General features: G+C 42.5%; 1 protein-coding gene across 1 annotated transcript in view; it reads right to left on the bottom strand.

Annotated features, from left to right (window-relative positions):
* si:dkey-220o5.5 (actin filament-associated protein 1-like 2) overlaps positions 1-23124 on the bottom strand; it is a 102824-nt gene that overhangs the window by 48152 nt on the left and 31548 nt on the right. Inside the window, exon 2 of the mRNA XM_055920502.1 lies at positions 11208-11336. Within this exon, the coding sequence (XP_055776477.1) occupies positions 11208-11336 (129 nt within the window). The remainder of the gene's footprint in view (positions 1-11207; positions 11337-23124) is intronic.

The following is a 23124-nucleotide window of genomic DNA, read 5'->3' on the forward strand; positions in this document are numbered from 1 at the left end:
AAAAAGTTTTGTTGCCTTAAGAGTTGTGCATAATTGGTAGAATCTTATTCCAAATGATTCACAGCTGTAATGTATGAAACCCCTTAACCCTTGTGTTATCTTAAGGGTAAAAAATTACCCGCCACTATGTTTAACTGCAGAGAAAAGTCCCTCAATTATATTTTTTCAACTTTAATTTGTATGACTTTACCTAGAGTGACCCCAACATTCAAAAAAGTGAAACATCTCCTTTGTTCATATTTCCATGAAAGCTGTACACCACCAAGGTACAAAGATTGACCCGGCAGTTATAAATTAATTTACATACCTCAAAAACCAGAGAGAGAGAGAGAGAGAGAGAGAGAGAGAGAGAGAGAGAGAGAGAGAGAGAGAGAGAGAGAGAGAGAGAGAGAGAGAGAGAGAGAGAGAGAGAGAGAGAGAGAGAGAGAGAGAGAGAGAGAGAGAGAGGTGAGAGAGAGAGGAGAGAGGAGAGAGAGAGAGAGAGAGAGAGAGAGAGAGAGAGAGAGAGAGAGAGAGAGAGAGAGAGAGAGAGAGAGAGAGAGAGAGAGAGAGAGAGAGAGAGAGAGAGAGAGAGAGAGAGAGAGAGAGAGAGAGAGAGAGAGAGAGAGAGAGAGAGAGAGAGAGAGAGAGAGAGAGAGAGAGAGAGAGAGAGAGAGAGAGAGAGAGAGAGAGAGAGAGAGAGAGAGAGAGACTGACAGACAGTTTCCCCTTCTTGTGAAGAGGGGAAACCCAGATATTCACAAAGTTTGTGATGAATGACAGGTTGTTTCTTCATGCAAAATAGATTTGGCGTTTAAAATTCAATTAAGCTGCTTTATTTTAGAGGTTTAGTGAAGGCGGGTCATTTTTTACCCTTAGGACAAGGGGAGTATACAGAATGTTAAGACTACACAAGGGTTAGGGGACAACTAGAAAAAAATATTTTGTATTCCCCCGCAAAATGTTTTGTGTTCCCTCACAAAAAAATGTATTGTGTTCCATTGCACAATGTTTTGCATTCCCTCGCAAAAAGTGAGCTAGCTAGTAATCTCATACCCAGGCTATTATTGTCTTGTAATTTCACATTTGGAAAGTGCATTGAAGCAAGTAGCTAGCTTGTATGATTATATAATTTCTAGCACAGCCAACTATCTAGCTAGAAAGCTATATGAATGATGCACTGAAATGAGCTACTCGAGGGATCACTACGGTATCTAGCTATGGCTATTCTCAAGAACAAGCAAGCCCCTTTCTGAGAAGCATGTCCGGCTGATCAAGCATTCTACTCAATGCATTCTCAATGAGTGCTGATTTCATCAAAAGTGCATTACAGTGGCTTGGAAATTCAATGACATTTCAAAAGGAGGCAAATAATGATTTGATTGATACGTTTGGTACAAAGAGTGACTTTAGATGCAGTATAACGTTAGCTAGTAAGCTAAGACTGAGGGGAGACCACCGTATTTTAGCTAGATAACGTAGCATTGCTAGCTATTTTTTACAAACTTTGCTAGCTATTGACTGTAATGACATTTATACCATTTATCTCAAGTAAATGTGACGAGATCATAATGATGGCTAAGTTGTTTCCTACTAAACATTTTGTCATGGTTCCACCTGTCACCAGAGGGCGGCAGAGACCGTCCTAGAGACATTAATGACACTCAGGTGTGTCCTATTTACTCATTATGATTTCCCTGTTAAAAGAGGTGTGTTTTCTGTTGTCCTTTGCAGAACCTTGAATTGTTCACCGTGCGCGGTTGTTTCCTGAGGGAGTTTGAGACTTAGTGTTTGTTGTTTTTTCAAGTGTACTGTGATCCAGTGGCTACCGTTTCTCAGTAAAGTATTACGTTTATCCTTAACTTCTCTAGGATAGGGGGCAGCATTCAGAATTTTGGTTGAAAAGTGTGCCTAAATTAAACTGCCTGCTACTCATGCCCAGAAGCTAAGATATGCATATTATTAGTAGATTTGGATAGAAAACACTCTGAAGTTTCTAAAACTGTTTGAATCATGTCTGTGACTATAACATAACTTATTTGGTAGGCGAAACCCCGAGGACAAACCATTCAGATTTTCTTTTTTGAGGTCACTCTCTCTTCAAGAAATTTTAATTGGGAATCCAGATTTCTAAGGGACCTTCTTGCAGTTCCTATCGCTTCCACTGGATGTCACCAGTCTTTAGAAATTGGTTGAGGTTTTTCCTTTGAGAAATGAAGAAGTAACACTGTTCAGAATGAGGCTCGAGGGAAGTGTACTCTTTGTTTGAGGCGCGCTACACAGAGGCTCGCTACACTTTGTTTTCCTCCGGTATTGAACACAGATCATCCCGTCTTCAATTTTATCGATTATTTACGTTAAAAAAATACCTAAAGTTGTATTACAAAAGTAGTTTGAAATGTTTGGACAAAGCTTACAGTTAACTTTTGAGATATTTTGTAGTCACATTGCTCAATTTGGAACCGGTGTTTTTCTGGATCAAACACACCAAATAAATTGACACTTTTGATATATATCGAAGGAATTAATCAAACAAAAGGACCATTTGTGATGTTTATGGGACATATTGGAGTGACAACAGAAGAAGCTCGTCAAAGGTAAGGCATGAATTATATCTTTATTTCTGCGTTTTGTGTCGCGCCTGGAGGGTTGAAATATGATGGTCTGTGTTTGTTTGCTTGGGTGCTATCCTCAGATAATAGCATTGTTTGCTTTCGCCGTAAAGCATTTTTGAAATCTGACACGTTGGCTGGATTCACAACAAGTGTAGCTTTAATTTGGTATATTGAATGTGTGATTTCATCAAAGTTTAATTTTTATAGTAATTTATTTGAATTTGGCGCTCTGCATTTTCACTGGATGTTGGCCAGTTGGGACGCTAGCGTCCCACATATCCCAGAGAGGTTAACTTCTACTTCCTCCCAATCCCGGGTCCGGGAGCACCCCCACCAGTAAAAAAAGCTGACTAGCATAGCCTAGCATAGCGTCACAAGTAAATAGTAGCATCTAAATATCATTAAATCACAAGTCCAAGACACCAGATGAAAGATACACATCTTGTGAATCCAGCCATCATTTCTGATTTTTAAAATGTTTTACAGGGAAGACACAATATGTAAATCTATTAGCTAACCACGATAGCAAAAGACACAACTTATTTTGTCCACCATTTTTTTCCTGCATAGGTAGCTATCACAATTTCGACCAAATAAAGATATAAATAGCCACTAACCAAGAAACAACTTCCTCAGATGACAGTCTGATAACATATTTATTGTATAGCATATGTTTTGTTAGAAAAATTTGCATATTTCAGGTATAAATCATAGTTTACCATTGCAGCCACCATCACATTTCTCACCAAAGCAACTAGAATAACTACAGAGACCATCGTCTATTACCTAATTACTCATCATAAAACATTTCTTAAAAATACACAGCGTACAGCAAATGAAAGACACAGATCTTGTGAATCCAGCCAATATTTTAGATTTTCTAAGTGTTTTACAGCGAAAACACAATATAGCGTTATATTAGCTTACCACAATAGCAAACATCACACCAGCATTGATTCAAGCCAAAAATAGCGATAACGTATAAACCACCAAAATGTATTCATTTTTTCACTAACCTTCTCAGAATTCTTCAGAGGACAGTCCTATAACATCATTTTACACAATGCATATAGAGTTTGTTCGAAAATGTGCATATTTAGCGGCACAAATCGTGGTTATACAATGAGAAAAGTAGCAAAGCTGCCCAGAAAATGTCGGGAGAAATCTTTGGAGAGGCACCTATTCTAATCAGTAACTAATCCAAAACTTGACTAAAAAATACAGGTTGGACAGCAAATGAAAGACAAATTAGTTCTTAATGCAATCGCTGTGTTACATTTTTTAAATTAACGTTACTTCAGCATACAGCGTGCGCTAAAGCGAGACCGCACCGAAATTCAGGGCGGAATTATTATTTGACATTTGTCAACATATATACGAATTAACAACATAAAGAGTGCTTACTATTTGCCGAGCTTCCATCAGAATCTTGGGCAAGGTGTCCTTTCTCCAGAACAATCGTCTTTTGGTTGAAAGATGTCCTCTTCTCCTGTAGAAATAGCAGCTAACGATAGCCACCCACTGGAGAGGTGTCCAACTCGTGAAAGCGCGTGACAAAGAAATCCCAGAAAATCGCAATAAACTGATATAAACTGCTATAAGTCGGTTTAAATTAACTACCTTATGATGTCTTTAACACCTATAACGAATAAAAACATGACCGGAGATATAGAACTGCTAAAACGAAAGCTTTTGCAGGACGCCATTGTGATGTCCCCCTTGCGCCAGATGCCCCGTTGAAAAGAACGGTACTTCCGTTCCATGAGCCTTTATAGTGGTCCAGATGGTGCAATCCACTCCATTCAAATTCTCACCGCTTACTGACATCTAGAGGAAGGCGTATGCAGTGCATGTAGCCCCATAGCTTACATGGGGACTTATAAACTGACCTCAGAACAGGGACCTCGATTTCAGAAATCTCACTTCCTGACAGGAAATGTGCTGCAGAATGAGTTCTGTTTCACTCAGAGAAATAATTCAAACGGTTTTAGAAACTAGAGAGTGTTTTCTATCCAATAGTAATAATAATATGCATATTGTACGAGCAAGAATTGAGTATGAGGCAGTTTAATTTGGGAACGTAAATATTACAAAGTCCCAACAGCACCCCCTATTGAGAAAAGGTTTTAACCATTGATTCCATATCTGGTCTCTACTCTGCACCTGGGTCCAACCTCACCATGTCACAGCAAGCTTCTGCCTCAACATGGACCCAGCAGAGATCACCCACATCCAGAATGCTACAACCCAAGCAGTGCTCCTTGGTGCACTGCTGGGATAGCAGCAAGAACAACTCTCCCAAATATCACAGACCCTCCGGGAACTTACAGATTCCCTCCAACCAAGGCCCAACCCCAACCCAAGGAGGAGCCAATGCCCAAGTCTCATCGCCCAGTGCTACAGGCGTCACCGTAGTTCCTCCAGGGAACCTGCACCGGGACCCAAGATCCCAGCCCCCGACGGCCACCCAGGAGGATGCAAGGGGTTCTGCCTACAGTCCTCCTCGTTCCACACCGATCGAGCCATGATCGCCTACATCATCTCTCTACTCTCGGGCAAGGCCCTGGCGTGTGCAATAGCAGCCACCATCCTGCAGCTCCATATTAGCCTTCACTACCGAGTTGCGACAAGTTTTCAACCACCCAGTTGGTGGAAGAGAAACGGCAAACAGACTGTTCAACCTCCGCTAAGGGGTCAGACCAGTGGCTGTCTTCGATCATTGAGTTCTGCACCCTCGCCGACGAGAGTGGGTGGAATACTGAGGCACTGGTCACTGCTTTCCACCAGGGTCTGTCTAACTCCATCAAGGATGAACTGGCTGCTCGGGAACTGGGAGAGGACCTCGGGTCCCTGATAACGCTGGCCATCAGGATGGACAACCGCACCCGAGAACGTGTGAGACAGCGCCTTTTTGACACCACCACCGTATCCCGATTTCCAGGGCACCCCAAACTCAGCATTGGGCCGCACACATCTGAGTCCACAGGAACGCGACAGGTGAATGCGCGACGGCTGCGGCCTCTACTGCGGAGGGCTCGGCCATCTCCGTTCTACATGCCCAGAGTTGACGGGAAATGTCGGGGCTCACCAGGACAAGGGGAGACCCTGACGAGCTATGCAGTTACACCCCAGCTACCCGGTCAACGTCTGACACTACCCGCAACCCTCCATTGGGACAACCGTCAGCACCACATTCAATCCTTCATGGACTCCGGGGCCGCGGATAACTTCATTGACCAAGACATCGCCAAAGAATTACAAATCCCCTGCGTGAAATGTCCCATCCCTCTGCAGATTCAAACCCTTGATGGACGCCCCATCGGCTCCGGCCAGGTGAAATATCAGACCAAAGACATTCTACTGCAGGTTGGAGTAAACCATTCAGAGACTTCGTTTTCTTTAGAACATTGCTCCTGAGAACACCCTTATCCTAGGGTACCCCTGGCTGGTGCTACATAATCCACTATTCTCCTGGTCCACGGGACACCTACTAGACTGGGGTAAGAACTGCCAGACTAAATGCCTAAGACCCCCACCAAGAGCTTCGCGGTGTTCCCCGGCATCCATTGAAGACCAAGATTTTTCCGCTATCCCTCCCGAGTACTTCGACCTCCGGGAGGCCTTCAGTAAGAGGCAATCCGCCACCCTCCCTCCTCATCGTCCATAAGACTGCGCCATAGAACTCCTACCCGACAACTACATTCGGGGGTCGCTGGAGGCAGGTTTAATTCGCTCCTCTACATCCCCAGCTGGTGCAGGCTTCTTCTTCGTGGGAAAGAAGGATGGAGGTCTGCGTCCCTATACTGATTACAGAGGATTGAACCCCTACCCCTGATGTCCGCCGCCTTGGAGTTGGCCTGTGGGGCCCAATTCTTCACCAAACTGGACCTCCGCAATGCTTACAATCTGGTGAGATTCAGGGAGCGAGATGAATGCAATTCTGCCTTTAACACCCCGAGTGGCCACTATGAGTATTTAGTCATGCCCTTTGGTTTATCGAACTCACCGGCAGTCTTCCAAGCATTGGTCACGCATAGGGATATGTTGAATTGGTTCATCTTTGTTTTACCTCAACGACATCCTGATCTTCTCCAAGATCCTTCTGGAACACATCCTGCACGTCCGCCAAGTCCTGAGACGCTTCCTGCTTCCTTCCTCCTGAGTCAACTATACATCAAGATAGAGAAGTGTGAGTTCCATGTATCCCAAGTTTCTATCCTGGGCCACATTATCTCTACCACCGGTATCCAAGGTGAGGGCGGTCACCGACTGGGCCCAGGTGTTAGTGTCGGGCAGAGGAGCGGAGCAAGGAGGATCGCGCTCTGATCCAGGTGCTGCAACATCGTCAAATGAACGCCCCGTTTCAGCCTCTTGTTCAACTTTGGTGCGGTGGCAGTGTGTCTCATGGCCCTAACTCGCAAGTCCAAGAATCGTTTTTGCTGGACCCCCGAGGCTGACAGGGCATTCAGGGAGCTCAAGGGACGTTCCACCTCCGGACCATCCGGATCCTACCCGTCCCTTCGTGTAGAGGTGGATGCCTCAGACACCGGAGCAAGGAGGTCCTTTCACAGTGGAATGAAGGGGACAAGAAACTGCACCCATGTGCTTTTCTCTCCAAGCGATTCTCACCAGTGGAATGCAACTACGATGTAGGCTACCAGGAGCTCTTGGCAGTTAAGTGGGCCCTTAAGGGGTGGGAGACACTGGTTGGAGGGGGCACCTCATACTTCGTAATCTGGACGTGATCTGGACATTCAAGATGGCGTAGCAGTGCAGACGTTGTTTGTCGTTCTCCCATGTAAATGTTGTATTTTTTGTCTTTTTGTGTACATTTCAATTTATTTTCAATTTATTTTTAATTTGCTAAATTGTAATTACTATGGCCTATTTATTGCCTTACCTCCTCACGCATTTCCTATTGTGGTATTGACTGTACGTTTGTTCATTCCATGTGTAACTCTGTGTTGTTGTTTGTGTCGAACTGCTTTGCTTTATCTTGGCCAGGTTGCAGTTGTAAATGAAAACTTGTTCTCAACTGGCCTACCAGATTAAATAAAGGTGAAAAAAAAAAAAGAAGCCAAGAGGTTGATATAATAAAAGCCTTACCTTTGAGGATCTTCTTCTGTTGGCACTCCAAAAGGTCCCAGCTACATCACCAATGGTCCTTTTGTTCAATAAAGTCCTTCTTTATAACCCCAAAAACTCAGTTTAGCTGGTGCGCTTCATTCAATAATTCACCGGTTTCCCTCCTTCAAAATGTATACAAAATGAATCCCAAACGTTACCAATAAACTTCTCCAAACAAGTCAAACAACGTTTATAATCAAATCTCAGCTACCCTAATACGTAAATAAACGATACAATTTAAGACGAACAATCGTTATTGTCTTTACCGGAGATAAACAACAAAGAAGGCGCTCTCATCCACGCGCATGAAAACACTACAGCCAAAATGGGAGCCACTTAGAAAAACTACAAATTCTAGCTAATTTTTCCAAAAACAAGCCTGAAACTCTTTCTAAAGACTGTTGATATCTAGTGGAAGCCCTAGGAACTACAATCTGGGAGGATTTGCCTCATAATAAACACGAAAGCCATTGAAAATAGTGGTAGGCTGAGTTTTTTGGGGGGGGATGGTTTGTCCTCGGGGTTTCGCCTGCCATATCAGTTATGTTATACTCACAGACATTATTTTAACAGTTATAGAAACTTTAGAGTGTTTTCTATCCAAATCTACCAATTATATGCATATCCTATTTTCTGGGCCTGAGTAACAGGCAATTTACTTTGGGCACATTTTTCATTTGGACGTCAAAATACTGCCCCCTAGCCCAAAGAGGTTAATGAAGCTGCCAGTTGAGGACTTGTGAGGCGTCTGTTTCTCAAACTAGACCCTCTAATGCACTTGTCCTCTTGCTCAGTCATGCACCGGGGCCTCCCACTCCTCTTTCTATTCTGGTTAGAGCCAGTTTGTGCTGTTCTGTGAAGGGAGTAGTACACAGTGTTGAACAAGATCTTCAGTTTCTTGTCAATTTCTCGCATGGAATAGCCTTCATTTCTCAGAACAAGAATAGACTGACGAGTTCCAGAAGAAAGTTCTTTGTTTCTGGCCATTTTGAGCCTGTAATTGAACACACAAACGCTGATGCTCCAGATCTCAACTAGCATAAAGAAGGCCAGTTTTATTGCTTCATTAAGCAGCACAACCGTTTTCAGCTGTGCTAACATAATTGCAAAAAGGTTTTCTAATGATCAATTAGCCTTTTAAAATGATAAACTTGGATTAGCTAATACAACGTGCAATTGGAACACAGGAGTGATGGTTGCTGATAATAGGCCTCTGTACACCTATGGTCTACTTACACTAAACACAAATATAAACGCAACATGTAAAGTGTTAGTCTCATGTTACATGAGATCAAAGATCCCAGAAATTGTCCTTACGCACAAAAAGCTTATTTCTCTCAAATGTTGTGCTCACATTTGTTTCTATCCCTGTTAGTGAGCATTTCTCCTTTGCCAAGATAATCCCTCCACCTGACAGGTGTGGCATATCAAGAATCTGATTAAACAGCATGATCATTACATAGTTGCACCGTGTGCTGGAGACAATAAAAAAACACTCTAAAATGTGTAGTTTTGTCACAACACAATAGCACGAATGTCGCAACTGTAGAATCTTTGAAGTTGTTGCATTTTTCATTTATATTGTTGTTCAGTGAAAGGGGGATATCTAGTCAGTTTTACAACTGAATGCATTAAACTGAAATGTGTCTTCCACATTTAACCCAACCCCTCTGAATCAGAGAGGTATGGAGGGCTGCCTTAATTGATATCCACATCTTCGGCGCCCAGGGAAAAGGACAGCAGGGGTTTAGTCTAAATTATATTTCTAAAGTAGGCAAATGTTTAGTAGGACAGGTCTTTGCCATTGTTATCGTGTCATCAAATTTACCTTAGACAGATGGCAATGTTGTCATTAGCTAGCAAAGTTTGTCAAAAATAGCTAGCAATGCTAACATTAGGTAGCTAAAATCCAGTGGTCTTCCGTCAATCTTAGCTAGCTAGCTAACATTACACAGCATTTAAAGTCAATCTGGCAACATCAAAATGATGACTAAAGGTTTTCCTACACTCTTAGAAAAGAAGGCACCATCTAGATCCGAAAATGGTTCATTGGCTGTCCCCATAGGAGAACCCTTTCCACAGAGGTGTCTACATGGAACCCAAAAGGGTTCTACCTGGAACCAAAAATGGTTCTCCTATGGGGACAGCCAAAGAACCCTTTTGGAACCCTTTTTTAAAGAGTGTACGAATTAATTTATTATTATTATTATTATTATTTTATTTACCGTTATTTTACCAGGTAAGTTGACTGAGAACACGTTCTCATTTGCAGCAACGACCTGGGGAATAGTTACAGGGGAGAGGAGGGGGATGAATGAGCCAATTGTAAACTGGGGATTATTAGGTGACCATGATGGTTTGAGGGCCAGATTGGGAATTTAGCCAGGACACCGGGGTTAACACCCCTACTCTTACGATAAGTGCCATGGGATCTTTAATGACCTCAGAGAGTCAGGACACCCGTTTAACGTCCCATCCGAAAGACGGCACCCTACACAGGGCAGTGTCCCCAATGACTGCCCTGGGGCATTGGGGTATTTTTTAGACCAGAGGAAAGAGTGCCTCCTACTGGCCCTCCAACACCACTTCCAGCAGCATCTGGTCACCCATCCAGGGACTGACCAGGACCAACCCTGCTTAGCTTCAGAAGCAAGCCAGTAGTGGTATGCAGGGTGGTATGCTGCTGGCATTAAATGTAATTGTACTTCCAAACCACTGTTAATGCACTTTTGATTAAATCAGCGCTCCTTCAAAATGCATTGAATAGAATGCTCGATCAATCGGACTTGCTGCTCAGATAAGGGTTTGCTTGTTCTTGAGAATAGCCATAGCTATTAGTCAGTGCATCAAACATATAGTTAGCTAGCTAAATAGATAGTTGGCTGTGCTAGAAATTATATAATCATGCTAGCTAATTGTTTCAATGCACCTTCCAAATGTGAAATTATAAGACAAAAAGGACACTTACCTAAGGCTGTTCCTTTATGTCCTCTTCGTTTTGAAAGTTGCTAGCTAGCTAGCTAATCTCGTTCCCAGAGACTTCCGCCCAAATACGTTGTGCGCAATAGCCTGTGGACGAGGTTATTAGCTAACAAACTTTTTGCGAGGGAACGCAAAACATTTTGTGCGGGAACGCAAAGCATTTTATGAGGGAACGCAAAGCATTCACAAGGGAACGCTAAATAATTAGCTTTTTGTTGTTGTGTCCCTTCAGGTGTTCTGTAGTAATGGCTGCCAAAGGTTCTTCCACCAAGTATTCTCTGGTGTGTGAAGACATACGCAATCAAGACATCTTCTGTTTTTTTAGTTAATTTGGAAGATATTTTTCACTTGAAAATGTTGAGTAGGTTGTGTAGACCTGCAGGGAAAAAAATCTAATTGAATCTCCTTTTAAACGTTATTTTAAGGCTCCAAAATGTGAAGATGGTGCATGGGGTGTGTAGGCTCACTAGGCACTGTAAGTTATTAACAACAACAGTGACCTACCAGGGGTGTCTTGCAGATTGGACAGCAGCTCTGAGATAGACTTCTTTTGGGCCTGAGCGATGTAGCTGAGGTTCTCACTGTCCAGCACCACCAGGAAGGAGTGCAGATCTGTGATCAGCCGGTTCAGCACTGCGGACACAATAAGGGTGTATTCATTAGTGCAAAGGAAAATGTTTTGCAATGAAAATGAGTGTTTCTTGTTGGACAAGTTCATGTTAGTCCCTCCCCATTTCGTCTGTTTGCTTCCATTTGGTTCCTAGTTTTTACACCCCAGACGTCAACAATGGCTCAATCCCAATACTCCCCCGTAGCCCTCCCCCTCTGGTTTGCGCGATCCTGTGAGCCGCATCGAGTCGGAGTGGTGTTCCAATTCAACTTTGATCGAGGAGTAGTGCCATTTCAGCCCTCTAGTTGGCCCTCCAAACCAAGCGAATCGAGATGCAGACTTCCTATGTGGTTATCAAAACACCCATGAAGCTCTACGACCTAAGGTTCTATAGTTGCTTCAGGATGATGGCTGACAAAAAAATTAGGATGGAAGTAAATGTAAGTAAATATAACTTCATAACGAGTCATGTACAAAAAATAATACAGTTAAGAGGAATATGTTAGTTAATGTAAAGACAAATTATTCTCTATATTGTTTGGTGATAAAGTTAATTTACGAAAATAGCTATTTAACAAGCAAGCTAAATAGCTAACATTTGCCAACTAGCTATACATTTATCTTTAAACAGGTAAAGTTGGATGTTCACATACACCTTAGCCAAATACATTTAAACTCAGTTTTTCACAATTCCTGACGTTTAATCCTAGTAAAAATTCCCTGTCTTAGGTCAGTTAGGATCACCACTTTATTTGAAGAATGTGAAATGTCAGAATAATAGTAGAGAAAATTCTTTATTTCAGCTTTTATTTCTTTCATCACATTCCCAGTGGGTCAAAAGTTTACATACACTCAATTAGTATTTGGTATCATTGCCTTTAAATGTTTAAACTTGGGTCAAACGTTTCGGGTAGCCTTCCACAAGCTTCTCACAATAAGTTGGGTGAATTTTGGCCCATTCCTCCTGACAGAGCTGGTGTAACTGAGTCAGGTTTGTAGGCTTCCTTGCTCGCACAGGCTTTTTCAGTTCTGCCCACAAATGTTCTATAGGATTGAGGTCAGGGCTTTGTGATGGCCACTCCAAAACATTGACTTTGTTGTCCTTAAGCCATTTTGCCACAACTTTGGAAGTATGCTTGGGGTCATTGTCCATTTGGAAGACCCAATTGCGACCAAGCTTTAACTTCCTGACTGGAATCTTGAGATGTTTCTTCAATATATCCACATAATTTTTATTCATCATGATGCCATCTATTTTGTGAAGTGCACCAGCCCCTCCTGCAGCAAAGCACTCCCACAACATGATGCTGCCACCCCCGTGCTTCACGTTTGGGATGGTGTTCTTCGACTTGCAAGCGTCCTCCTTTTTCCTCCAAACATAACGACGGACATTATGGCCAAACAGTTCTATTTTTGTTTCATCAGACCAGAGGACATTTCTCCAAAAAGTATGATCTTTGTCCCCATGTGCAGTTGCAAACCGTAGTCTGACTTTTTTATGGCGGTTTTGGAGCAGTGGCTTCTTCCTTGCTGAGCGGCCTTTCAGGTTATGTCGATATAGGACTCGTTTTACTGTGGATATAGCTACTTTTGTACCTGTTTCCTCCAGCATCTTCACAAGGTCCTTTGCTGTTGTTCTGGGTTTGATTTGCACTTTTCGCATCAAAGTACGTTCATCTCTAGGAGACTGAGCGATATGACGGCTGCTTGGTCCCATGGTGTTTCTACTAGTGTACTATTGTTTGTACAGATGAACATGGTACCTTCAGGCGTTTGGAAATTGCTCACAAGGATGAACCAGGCTTGTGGAGGTCTACAGTTTTTTTTCTGAGGTCTTGGCTGATTTCTTTTGATTTCCCCATGTTGTCAAGCAAAGAGGCACTGAGTTTGAAGGTAGGCCTTGAAATATATCCACAAGTACACCTCCAACTGACAAAAATAATGTCAATTAGCCTATCAGAAGCTTCTAAAGCCATTACCTAATTTTCTGGAATTTTCCAAGCTGTTTAAAGGCAGTCAACTTAGTGTATGTAAACTTCTGACCCACTGGAATTGTGATATAATGAATTAGTTAAAGTTAAATAATCTGTCTGTAAACAATTGTTGGAAAAATTACTTGTGTCATGCACAAAGTAGATGTCCTAACCGACTTGCCAAAACTATAGTGTGTTAACAAGAAATTTGTGGAGGGGTTGAAAAACAAGTTTTAATGACTCCAACCTAAGTGTATGTAAACTTCCGACTTCAACTGTATATGGGCGTTTGACATTTGTATGAATTGTAAATTGTCTTATTTCATGTTTTACTGACTCCCGAGCAAATCAGCGAACCAGGCTGTCATCTTGTGAAACCCAGTGGATTCAAATTTCCTAGCTAGTTAGCTAACTAAAGCATTTACTAGAAATGTAATGTACAATTTTGTTCTTTATTGTCTTAATGTAACGTTAATTGAAGATATTTGCCAATGCAGCTAAAATAACAGTACCTAACTCTTGCTTATTGTGGAGGATAAAAATGCCTGTATGATTTGGACCCTAAAATATTTGGTATAAATATTAGATCAGAACAGCAGTTTTAATTGTTCTAGCTACAATTATTCTCCTGGTAATGACTGAGTGAAGGAAATGCGACTGTTATATGTCAAACTGCTATGGAGTGAAAGTCCTGCTTCCGGAGGCTACTACTCCACATGAACCACAGCCAGAGGATGGGTACATTACAGGCACATTGTTGTTCTGCTGTTCTCATTTGTTACTCATATGGTAAGTATGTATTTGTAGCATGAGACATATAAAGGAAATATATTACTGCCTCCAATACAGGCACTGTGAAAAACACAAGGCTCGTTGTCAAAGAATTGCGTGGTATCTGTTGGAAGTTTCTGATGTGTGCGAGGGATGTCGTGATGTCCCATTCCCTAGGCCAGGGGTTCCCAAACTTTTTTGGCCTACGACCCCAATTTGATATATGAAAATTCTCACGACCCCAACCATGTGAAAATGACATAATTAACAGCCAATGTTTACTTTTTTATTTGGGGCTATGGCAGTCAATTGAAAAACATTCTAACAATATTTCAGATTTACTCAACTCACCATCACATACTTTCAATGTGGGGCTATAACAGTCCATTTCATATTAGTCTGACATAATGTCCCTTATCTCACCACCACTAATGAGACGGGTGTGCATGATGCATGACGCGTACTAGCTTCTCAAAGTCAGGGGGCATGGTCGACAGTACATACCACATCTCTGCTGTCACATCCATATTGTATCGATATTTGGTTTTAATGCAGACGAGAGCACTGAATCCAGCTTTACACAGATATGAGCTGGCAAAGGTTATCATGAGTTTTAATTCTCAGATGGAGACAGCAGGGTATTCCCTTTGAATCAGGAACCAAAACTCCTCCGTAGTGACCCGTAAATGCGTTGTCTGCAGCATTCAGTCACATGACAGATCGATCAGCCCTTCGGTGTCACTTACCGGCATGTCAACTGAGCCGTGATCACAGTCAAATGGATTGGAAAGTAGATCCCAAAGTGCTCTTCCAAGCATTGGAGTTGAACAGTCATCACTTGTGTGGGACACTTACTGCTGTCAGAAACATGCACAGACGACGGAAAGGGGCATTGTTTCCTTTGAATCCACTAATTCGGTCTCTCATCTGTAGAATGTTTTTGTATTTCCCCTGCATGCTTGCATTCAGTTTATTCAGTTTCCCAAATATGTCTGTTACATAGGCAAGGAGACACATTTTCTTGTCATTACACAGAAAGTTAAAAGCAAATCAGTTTTTTTTGCATCCATCATTTGTGAATGATAACAGTTCCTCTCTTTAATGCGAAAAATCTTTCCAACATTCCCCCTCGATAACCACCAAGCCTCGGCGCGCATCTTGGTAAGCGTCAAATAGAATATTGTCATGCTCTGATCCTAAATTTCCAGATAGTTTTGCGAGCAGGTGTGTGGGCAGTGGATTTGCAATCAAAGTTACCTGCTGCAGTATACTTTATCTCAGAGTTCTGTGCTCAGCTCTTTTGCAGGCAGTTTCTCTCAGTGTATCATACAATGCGTCCATATGGCAGAGGGAGACACATTCATAACTAGAGTGCGGAGGCCTGCATGCCGTCTCAACATATGTGCAAAAGCCCACCATTCGATCCCATGGAATCTGTTTTTTGTCAATATAGCCACACAGCACACTGGACATCCCCTGTGCCGGTTAATGTTTGGGAATCGTGAGACAGAACAATTTGTCCTCGGGACATGTTTAGCGAACAAATGTCAATGTATTGGCATTTCGAGTTTTTTAGTCGTTCAGTCAGTTTCCTCTTGATTGCTAGCAATAGCATAAATTATTTGTTTAAGAGGCATATGCACCCCCTGGCTCTATGAGATAGGAAGTCAGCGTCTAACAGCATCCCATACTGAATGAAGCCGCACTATAAAGAGTAAAAATGTAATTGTGACAAGAACTTAAACTTCATAGAGCACGCCTCAGTCACAGGACAGTAGACATTCCTCTACTTGCAGTCATGCCTCCCTGAGAGACCTACAAACTAGTATTCTGGAGGAGAAACAAAATAGGGATAAAGTTGAGAAAAGACAAATGGAGGAAAAATTGCAAGCACAATGCCTTCAGATCAATGCTTATGCCAAAGCAGCTCAAATACTATAGGAGGCAGCAACAAGGGAAAGGAAAAGGATTGCTAGGAAACTAAAACTTGAGAGGTAAATCCGCCAAGCAGAACTTGACCTCTCGTCACCTGAGCTTGTTTGCAGCTTCATTCAACAGAACCTCTTGGAGGATGAAGTAGCCTCTGCTCCTAGACTGTCCACATGTCAATCTAGCTATCCGGCTAGCCCTCACTAACCCCCCCCCCCCCCCCCCCCACTAGCTCCTGCTCAAGATGCTACACTAACTCATCCTCAACCTCTGCTAGCCGCTAACCATGGTACGCTAGCTCCTCAACCTATGTTAGCTCCATCTGACAATGAGCTAGCTCCCCTCAACCTCTGCTAGCTCCTGGCAATGCTACTCTAGCCCATCTCCAACCTCTGCTAGGCCCTGGCCATGCTAGCCCCTCTCCAACTTCTGCTAGCCCCTGGCCATGCTAGCTCCTCATCCGCTAGACCCAGGTCAAGCCGTGCAAGCTCCCCGTCAACCGAGCACCTTGTCAAGCTCCGCTAGCTCCCCCCTCAACCGTTAGCCCCTGGTCAAGATGCGCTGGGAAACACCATAGTCCACTTCAAGCTCATCACCAAGCTCAGGACCCTGGGACTGAACATCTCCATCTGCAACTGGATCCTGGACTACCAGACGGGCCGCCCTCAGGTGGTGAGGGAAGGCAATAACACTTTTGCCACGCTGACCATCAACACGGGGTCCGCTCATGGGTGTTTGCTTAGTTCCCTCCTGTACTCCTTGGCTGCGCATGACTCCAACACTATCATCAATTAGGCTGACGACATGACGGTGGTAGGATGATGAGGCAGCCTATAGGGAGGACGTCCGAGACCTGGCAGTGTGGTGCCAGGACAATAACCTCTCCCTCAAGACAAAGGAGATGATCGTGGACTACAGGAAACGGAGAGGCAAGCACGCCCCCATCCACAACAATGGGGCTGTAGTAGGGCTGTCCCCGACCCAAAAAATCTTGGCCGACCGAGAGTCGTCCTGGTCTTTGGGCCAATCGATTGGTCAAAATGTTTAAACTTATTTTTCCATATATAGACAGACACAACTTATGTGTTTGAATAAAATCAACTACATATTCACTGAGGTTGTCTGATGCTTTAAGCAAACTGGTTGATTCAATAATTAAGACACAAAAATTACTCAAGAAAGGGCATGATAGTCAAACTGTGCTAAAAAAATTACAGCGAGTGCCTGTGTGACGGGCGCAAGTTGTCTCGCACTCCTCCCTACTGCAGCGAAAAGGCACCACAGCACAGCAAGTGTTTATGGCGTTGTCCGTGCTGAAGCTGCAACATAATTTTAGCCAATTAGTTTCTTACTTGTTTCTGACTGAAAAGTTCTGTTAACAAAATCACTAATTTGTTTAGGAAGAACATTCCCTATTCCCTCAACCCTTGCACTCTTTATGTGAAACATGTAAGCATCGCATGTGACCAATAGGGCCTGACCTATAGCCTATCATAATCACATCAATAAATTGGTTATAACAAACTCCGAACACAGTCATGTCGACAGCAAAATGGATGCGGAGGACGTGAAAACGAAACTCGAAACGGGCGAATGTTTATTGGTTGCTCAGGAGGGAAAGGGGAAGTCAGATCTGTGGAAGACATTTTAATTAGTTGTGGAAACTACTGGAGATCAAGAAAAATAAGGGTATAGGAGCACACGTTGCATGAGTATTATGTGTGCCAAACAGTTGTTGTTAGATTACAATATTATAATATTTTTCTGACCATTTGGAAAAGTGTAAACAACACTAAATAAATAAGTGTACTCTTTTCTAACAGAAAAATATATACAATCTTTATTACAGCAGACTAAGAACAGGTTTGCAGTTTGTTTATTGTTTAGGCTAATTATTCAAAGCTTTCTTTGTTATTTAATTTTAAACCTAAAACGCTTGATTACATTTCAAAGCATGAATGTATGTGACGGCATGAACAAATTAATGATTGATTGATTGATACAATAGCCTATAATGAAATATAGGTCTAAGTAAGTTACAGTATTAAGACTTAGCAGGATGCACTCTTAGGCCTATAGCTTGATGGTGGTGATACAAGGCTACTATGCAAAGCCTACTAATGATAACGACATGACTTACTTTTATAACGATGACGATAATAGTAATTGTAACAATAACAATAAGAAGGAGATCAAGAAAAAGTAGGGTATAGGAGCGAGAGCTGTGTGCATATTATGTGACAAACCGGTGCTATTAGATTCCAATATTACCTTTCTGCCTGTTTGGAGCAGTGTAAACAACACTAAACAAATTATAAGTAATATATCTGTTCTAACGAGAAAACAAGTTGTAATGCCTTTATTACAGCATATTTAAAACAGACAAATCTGTGAAATTGCTTTAGCCAATATTTTGCCATTGCATGAGGAATGGCCAGAGTGCATAAAAAGCCTTGGTAACAAAATTAACATTACACCAGAAAAGCGTGGAGCGGTCGCTACACGTCTGAAATGGTTGGAAATTTGAACCTCAACACGAGGTGAAGAAAATGAACTCACTTATCAGACCAGGACATCGCCAGTCTGCAGCTGTGCGTGTAAAGTGGTTCAAACTCTGATTATCCACATACGTGGAGAAAGGAGAGAACTACCCTCTCAGACAATCACTGGTACGGCTAAGAAGTTCTGAGGAAACCAATGGAGACCCAATGGAGACCGGACAACTAAGGATATTCAAATCAAATCAAAATTTATTTGTCACATGCGCTGAATACAACAAGTGTAGATTTTACCGTGAAATGCTTACTTACAAGCCCTTAACCAACAGTGCAGTTCAAGAAGAAGTACTAAAATAAAAAGTAACAATAAGAATAACGAGGCTACGTATATACAGGGAGCACCAGTACCAAGTTAGTGTGCGAGCGTAGTTGAGGTCATCTGTACATGAAGGTGGGGACGAAGTGACTATGCATGGGTAACAAACAAACAGCGAGTATCAGCAGTGAACAAAAGCGAGGGAGGGAGGGATCAATGTAAATTGTCCAGTGGCATTTTTATATATTGTTCAGCTGTCTTATGTTTTGGGGGTAGAAGCTGTTGAGCCTTTTGGTCCTAGACTTGGCGCTCCGGTACCAGAGAAAACAGTCTACAACTTGGGTGACTGGAGTCTCTAACAATTTTTTAGGCTTTCCTCTGACACCGCCTATTATGTAGGTCCTGGATGGCAGGAAGCTTGGCCCCAGTGAAGTACTGGGCCATTCGCACTACCCTCTGTAGCGCCTTACGGTCAGATGCCATACCAGGCGGTGATGCAACCGGTCAGGATGCTCTCGATGGTGCAGCTGTAGAACCTTTTGAGGATCTGGGGACCCATGTCAAATCTGACGACTCCTGAGGGGGAAAAGGTTTTGTTGTGCCCTCTTCATGACTGTCTTGGTATGTTTGGACCATAATAGTTTGTTGGTGATGTGGACACCAAGGAACTCAAAACTCTCGACCCGCTCCACTACAGCCCTGTCGATGTTAATGGGGGCCTGTTCGTGACCTCTTGTGGTCACAAACAGGCCCCCATTGTGACCTTTATGGACAATCAGAGCCTTACACGTGAGACCCAACCAAACCCTTTTCCAAGAAGGTTTGGTTTTCGACAGAGATAGACGACCGAAGGCATTCACACGTAAATACAGTCATGATTTAGTACTCCAAACGGGCGGTGGTTCGTGTGCAAAGTAAATGATAACAGAGTAGTTTCCAAATGTATCAACAATAAGTCTCTTTCTCTCTCTACCCCTCTCTTTTTTGGTAAACAAGCAGTCATGTTAGTCCGCTAGGGACTTTTTCCTCATGTATTAGGTGTGTATGTTCTGTGTTATTTAGGTAACTAGTAAATAAATAGTTAAACCAATGTGCAGTACTGAATCATGAGTAAGGCTGGGGTTAACAGATCCAATAAGGTTGACTGTTCAGAATGATAAGGTTATGATTAATATGTTGACTGTTTTATGGACGTTATAGGTAAAGACCTTAGAGTTTAATTTGGGAGATGGTAACTCTTTAAATAACTTAATCCGTGGTGCACCAAATCCTAATGAGTTAATTGTTACATGATACCATTAAATTGTGTAACAATCAACCATAGTTAGTGGATTAAATAACTACTCAGATTAATTAAAGTAAAGCCACGACAGTAGGTTTGGCTCTATACTATCATTTGTGCATGGCTACAGAAGCCTATAGCATGGGTCTCCAAATGTTATCCCTATGGTCAGCATTTCATAAACTTCACTGTGGAAAAGGTGATATGTTAATATGTTCACTTTGCTGCCATATGACTGGTTTCACATTTGTCTCCAGCAATCTTAAGCTAAAATAGATCTAAAATAATTCATTTATATTTTAATTCCCCTTATCCAAACAACTCTCATTTACCTAGTTCTTATCAATCAATAGCACTTATCAATTTCTAAATTACAGTGAATGGTGTGGTGGTTTCAGCGCCATGATCTTGGTAAGGCAGGATTTACACATTCAAACACACACCACCAGTCCACGTGAAGGGTTAACACAGTTTATTCTTTATCAGGTACTGGCAGTGTTCCTGATATACACAACTCAAACAAAGTAAATACACTGCTCAAAAAATAAAGGGAACACTTAAACAACACAATGTAACTCCAAGTCAATCACACTTCTGTGAAATTAAACTGTCCACTTAGGAAGCAACACTGATTGACAATAAATTTCACATGCTGTTGTGCAAATGGAATAGACAAAAGGTGGAAATTATAGGCAATTAGCAAGACACCCCCAAAAAATGAGTGATTCTGCAGGTGGTGACCACAGACCACTTCTCAGTTCCTATGCTTCCTGGCTGATGTTTTGGTCACTTTTGAATGCTGGCGGTGCTCTCACTCTAGTGGTAGCATGAGACGGAGTCTACAACCCACACAAGTGGCTCAGGTAGTGCAGTTCATCCAGGATGGCACATCAATGCGAGCTGTGGCAAAAAGGTTTGCCTCTGGGGAATACCTCCCATTGCTGTCCGTGGTCCTGGCAGCCAGAAAACACAGAAACCTCACAGGCACATACCGTCCATCCACCACACAACCCCTGAAACCACTACAATGGATATAAGTTTTATTTCTATCGAAAAAAATAATGTAGATGTTGTTCCACTTGGAACCGACAGGTTGCTCAACCTTATTCATTGTTTCATTGCATGTAACATTGGTGGAATTATGAGGGAATTAAGTCAAGGTCAGAATACGGTGGATCTGTAGACACACCTCCACCACACCTTAATTTCTTTCATCTCTAATAGCAGGTGAATAGCATGCTATTTTAAATGCTTACGTTCAAGGTAAAAAATATGTGTAGAGAGAAAAGTGCATAAAAAGGGAACTACATTCCATTTATGCATGCTTAACTCGGGTTGAAATTCCCCCCTAAGAGACTTACCTAAAAAGATGCACAGCTGTAATCGCTGCCAAAGATGTTTCTAATATGTATTGACTTAGGGGGGTGAATACTTATCTAATCAAGATATACAGTGCCCTCCTTGATTGTTGGCACAGTGAATATTTTTTGGGACTGATACAATGACTCTAAGGTTAATGTGCCATTTGTCTGCTTTAATTTGAAGGTCTTTTCATCCACATCGGGTGAACCGTTTAGAAATTACAGATATTTGTCTGTCTGTAACTTTCTCACTCATAAATATTCACGATTTAGCATCCAGATGAATGTAGAAGTGTTTAGAAACATATTATATTCTTATTTACAATAAAAGTGACTCCAAAACGACACAAATTATTTACCATTCAATTCTATTTGGGCACAAAATAATCTGAAACAACCAAAACAAACAGAAAATGCATCCAACAAGTTTGTAGAGTCACAAACTTGATGTAATCATTGCGTGCTAGGAATATGGTATGAAATACTAAACGTTTGACTATTTTAATACACATAAACTCAGCAAAAAAAGAAACGTAAATTTTTCAGGACCCTGTCTTTCAAAGATAATTCGTAAAAATCCAAATAAATTCACAGATCTTCATTGTAAAAGGTTTAAACACCATGCTTGTTCAATGAACCATAAAAAATGTATGAACATGCTTACAGACAGTAGGCAATTAAGGTCACAGTTATGAAAACTTAGGACACTAAAGAGGCCTTTCTATTGACTCTGAAAAACACCAAAAGAAAGATGCCCAGGGTCCCTGCTCATCTGCGTGAATGTGCCTTAGCCATGCTGCAAGGGGATGGCCAGGGCAATAAATTGCAATGTCCGTACTGTGAGACGCCTAAGACAGCGCTACAGGGAGACAGGATGGACAGCTGATCGTCCTCGCAGTGGCAGACCACGTGTAACAACACCTGCACAGGATCGGTACACCCGAACATCACACCTGCGGGACAGGTACAAGATAGCAACAACAACTGTCTGAGTTACACCAGGAACCCATAATCCCTCCATCAGTGCTCAGACTGTCCGCAATAGGCTGAGAGAGGCTGGACTGAGGGCTTGTAGGCCTGTTGTAAGGCAGGTCCTCACCAGACATCACCGGCAACAACGTCACCTATGGGCACAAACCCATCGTCGCTGAACCAGACCGGACTGGCAAAAAGTGCTCTTCACTGACGAGTCACGGTTTTGTCTCACCAGGGATGATGGTTCGATTTGCGTTTATCGTCGAAGGAATGAGCGTTACACTGAGGCCTGTACTCTGGAGCGGGATCGATTTGGAGGTGGTGGGTCCATCATGGTCTGGGGCAGTGTGTCACAGCATCATTGGACTGAGCTTGTTGTCATTGCAGGCAATCTCAACGTTGTGCGTTACAGGGAAGACATCCCCCTCCCTTATGTGGTACACTTCCTGCAGGCTCATTCTGACATGACCCTCCAGCATGACAATGCCACCAGCCATACTGCTCTTTCTGTGTGTGATTTCCTGCAAGACAGGAATGTCAGTGTTCTGCCATGGCCAGCGAAAAGCCCGGATCTCAATTCCGTTGAGCACGTCTGGGACCTGTTGGATCGGAGGGTGAGAGCTAGAGCCATTCCCCCCCAAAATGTCCGGGAACTTGCAGGTGCCTTGGTGGAAGAGTGGGGTAACATCTCACAGCAACTGGCAAA

Source organism: Salvelinus fontinalis, chromosome 4 (assembly GCF_029448725.1).
Source record: "Salvelinus fontinalis isolate EN_2023a chromosome 4, ASM2944872v1, whole genome shotgun sequence".
NCBI classification, from domain to species: domain Eukaryota; kingdom Metazoa; phylum Chordata; class Actinopteri; order Salmoniformes; family Salmonidae; genus Salvelinus; species Salvelinus fontinalis.